Raw genomic sequence first — 4345 nt, 5'->3', positions numbered from 1 at the left:
CGCTTCGGTTTGTTTTCAACGATTCAGATAGCAATTCTGAGCAATAAACATCTAAACAGTGTAGATTTCATACTCTTGATCTCGATATCAAATGATAAACAAGAAAATTCAATGAAAAACAAGGCAAAAATCACGACCGGGCTCTGATACCAATGTTGGAATTCAAATCGGTGGAAGACGACTTACCGGTTTCAGATGTGCAATCAACAATTAACCCTGGGAATGAATGTTGAATTGCGGATGAATCACGAACAAAAATACTTCACGTTGGTCTGAATGCAATCACAAGAAAAGCACCCGATTTTCACAGCGTAAATGCCGATTGTTCTTGTAAAGGAGAAATGTAACGCTTCCTTTTCTTTTGATGGAAAGGGGACAAGATAAGGAGAGAATTTTGAGTGTACGTTCTGCCAACCGTGCCAATGGTTGTCTTCTGGAGTCTTTTATATGACTCCATCACACCCCTTCAAATGGTGTCTTTCCGTCGTAGCGTATCAAGGTGAAACGGTGCGTTCTCATTGCATCCTATCATGGACGTACTAATTCAATACAACAAGATGGGACTCTCTCTCACGGTAAGCTAGAAGAACCCTTGGTCAATCTCAAAGGCTTTCTCCTTGGTGATGATCAAGAGGAAACGCACCGTGCTGCTGATACTGTTAGAGCAGCTTGCTTGAACCATGGATTTTTCCAAGTGATCAACCATGGAGTCGATCCGAGCCTCATTCGTGATGCTCATGATGGTATCGATTCCATCTTCAAGATGACACTCAGCGACAAGCTCAGGGCTGGAAAGAAGCCGAACTCCCCCTGGGGTCATTCGATAGCTCATGATGATCGGTTCTCATTGAAATTGCCATGGAAGGAAACCTTCCCTTTCGGCTACCACGAGAGCTCTCCAGATTCAGTGGTTCACTTCTTTAAGTCCACCTTAGGGATGGATTTTGAACCAGCAGGGTAAGCAAGATCATTTCCCAAGTCAATTTAAATTTTGGGTTTTTACTCTCACAATTTCCCTGAAATTTTACATACACATTCGATGTGAAAAAGGATTGATTCTTCTTCACACACATCTTTAAAAGAAATAAAAAAAAAAACAAATGGAATTCAACATCTAAGTTACGAAGAAGAACTGCGCTACTATTATTATGATTTTTCTTCTTCATGTTACTAATGAACAAGTATGTTTCTACAATTGATACTATTTAGATCAGACACACCATCAATAAAATCTAAGAAAATCAAATCACCTTCTAAATAAATCCCAATCATTGGCACGTCAGGATCGAAACACTGTTCATAAAAATTTCTTCGAATAATGTAAATTTAACAAAATATTTAGTTGTTGACGGCAATATCAATCTTAGGATCTATGTTTATTTCCAAGGCAAAATGATTGTGTGATTGTTGTAACACAATCTAAGATCTGCTTGTGAATCTGTAAAAAGAAAGAGTAGCGCCTGATCTTTATCCTCCATTCGAATTTTATAGAAAGGTACACCAGAAATATTGTGAAGAGATGAAGAGATTGGCACTTTCAATCACGGAGGTATTGGCCATAAGCTTGGGACTTGATAGGTCTTACTATAGAGAATTCTTCGAAGATGGATGCTCCATAATGAGGTGCAACTCCTACCCTCCTTGCCAAGAGCCAAGCCTTGTTCTAGGAACAGGTCCTCATTGTGATCCAACAGCCCTCACCATACTTCACCAAGATCAAGTGGGGAGGTCTTGAGGTGTTCGTCAACGACAAGTGGTACAAAGTTCGCCTCGCACTCATGCCCTAGTGATCAACATCGGTGATACTTTCACGGTATGTGTTATATTCTACGAGGCCAAAATATAGAATCGCTCATGTCGATTTGCTCTTATTTTTCTCCTACTAAGGGTGAGCGTAATGATGAAATGGACTCTTTATTCCAATTAATTACATGGAATTTTAAGAGCTAAATGACATGTTTTACTATTTTAATCAGTGTCTTCATTTGTGGACATCGACACTATATACTTGAGTATCATCTGCTGTAACTTTGCAAGTCCCTATGCTCAACTTTCTAATTGCAAAAGTTCTTTTTTTTTCTTTCTATCTTTACGTGAATACACAGCATTGGAAAAATAAAACTTTTCACTCAAATATAAATTACTTAGCAACGGTGAAACTCTTCCCTGAGCATATAATCAATTGAGAGCCAATCTCTTGTGAATGAACCATTCTTCAATTTCAACTACTAGAGTTTGCCCTACTGGTCAGTCTTTCCACATGAGAAGAGGGGGGTGGAATGTTCGAATCCCCACATCCCTATCTTCTTAGAGAAGTTGGAGATGGGGACGATTTAGTTTCAAGTGTGGGTTTCGATTTTCTTATCTTGTAAGAAGATATGCCAAAAGTCTGAGAATGAGATTTATAGTAGGAATAAAGTAAAATTGATAAAAAAAAAAAACATTCTTTAATTTCCATCATGTTCAAGTATATCTAGCATTTAAATGATTCGAAAGTGTGAGTTATTGGCATTTAAGAATTACATTTTCGACTTCTATTGGGATGGTTTTTGAAGGTATACTTTTGTTAGATGCGAACTTATGATATTAGAGATTTTCTTAAAGGTCTTAAACCTATTATATTTTTATTAATTCAGTCTTAAATGGCTTAATTTTGCCAATTGAGTCTTGAAACCTAATCACATTCTACCAATTGAGTTAATCTGACTAATTTTGATTGGAAATTACTAACGTAAATGCTGATTGTCCTACGTGATATGACATATGCTGACATTGACAATTTTCAATATTATTTTAATATTTTAATTTAAAATTTTTCTTTTCTTTTTTTCCCATTCTTCCTCCTCTAGCCGTTATCAAGGCCTGATGATTGGCCAAAAGTGAGGGCCGGGTGAGCTTCGCTAGAGGCTAACAAGGTCGACCTCCTTGGCCCTTGCCTCTAGTTGGTTGCTGAGGCCTGACGACTAGCTAGAGAAAGAAGAAGGAAAGAAGAAAAAGGAAAAAAAAAAAGGAAAAAGGAAAAAATAATAAAAAATTAGAAAAAAATAATAAAAAAATTTTAAAATTGTTTACGTTAACACCGGTATATGCCACATGGAATGACTAATATCTGCATTAGCGATTTCCGGTCAAAAGTGGCAGGATGAATGTAATTGGAAAAACATGAAAATGTTTAGGATTTAATTGGTAAAATTGAAAATTTAGGATTGAATTGGTAAAAATGCAATAGATTTATGACTTTTTGGACAATTTTTCCTTGGTAATAACATTACAGGAAAATATAATTCGATCAACAACCTTTACTTTTGAGAATCCTTTTAGTGCTCATCGTGAGAAATGCGAGGTAAATCACCCTTCAGAAATGGAAAAATTCTGAATTCTTATGTGACTCTTAAAAAGTCGATCGGTAAAATCTCGATCGAAAAGAAAAAAGACGTTAAAAAGTACTTAGCAAAAAATCGCTTTCTCAAAAATTGGCTAGGCCCTCTACCCTCCACCTCTAACCAAGAGTGTAGATATTACTTTGAAAGGTAACGATTAGTTCAACAAATTCCTCGAAGCTATGTAGCTAGTGTCCTTGAAATTCACCAAAAAGATATTGCCTTCCTAAGAAGTGGAACCGTGGGCATTTCATCGAACGAAAATTTGGTGCGATCCTAGAGGGATAAGCATCAAATCACACGCGCGTAGTGCAAATAAAAGTACGTATCATTGTCCTAAGTATTACGGATGCGTATCCTTCGAGCACCACGCATGTTTATAACTGTGGTGATATACAAGGTATATACTAATTTAGGGTTTTTGTTCTTTACCCACATGTGTAGGCTTTGACAAACGGGAGGTACAAGAGCTGCCTGCATAGAGCGGTGGTGAACCGGCACAGAGAGAGACGGTCGTTGACCATTTTCCTGTGCCCGCGGGAAGCTAGGGTGATCGCGCCCGCCCCTGAACTCGCCCCCAGAGGGACGAGGAAGTACCCGGATTTCACCTGGTCGGACCTGCTCCGGTTCACCCAGAAACACTACAGGGCCGATCAGTCCACCTTGCCCAAGTTCAAGGGGCGGCTTCTCTCTCTCCAAGACCGCAATCTTGACTGTTGAGTCACTGCTGATATTCTGCATGACCGCCCTCAAAATGAAAGAACCTGAACCAATTAGTCTCTTTATATGTATAAATGGCCAAGAGATCCTGTGGATATGCATTCATTTGCGTATATGATGTACTGAATTGTATGATGTCTGGTGAGAAAACGGTTTGCCAGATATGTGATAGAAATTAATTTATCTCATTGCTGTGACAGAAAACTGAAATAACGCTATAATATACGAATGTGTAAGATTGCCCG

General features: G+C 38.3%; 1 protein-coding gene across 1 annotated transcript; it reads left to right on the top strand.

Annotated features, from left to right (window-relative positions):
- The first annotated feature begins 315 nt into the window (after positions 1 to 315).
- Positions 316 to 4100, top strand: LOC104451923 (gibberellin 20 oxidase 2-like). Its single transcript, XM_039314526.1, is given in 6 exon segments — positions 316 to 343; positions 558 to 957; positions 1492 to 1723; positions 1725 to 1764; positions 1767 to 1813; positions 3825 to 4100. Coding segments are annotated over 6 exon segments (1023 nt in total).
- The last annotated feature ends 245 nt before the right edge of the window (positions 4101 to 4345 follow it).

The sequence above is a fragment of the Eucalyptus grandis genome, chromosome 6 (assembly GCF_016545825.1).
Source record: "Eucalyptus grandis isolate ANBG69807.140 chromosome 6, ASM1654582v1, whole genome shotgun sequence".
Taxonomy (NCBI): domain Eukaryota; kingdom Viridiplantae; phylum Streptophyta; class Magnoliopsida; order Myrtales; family Myrtaceae; genus Eucalyptus; species Eucalyptus grandis.
The sequence above is the reverse complement of the archived record's forward strand: the minus strand, read 5'-3'. Positions and strand labels throughout refer to the sequence as shown.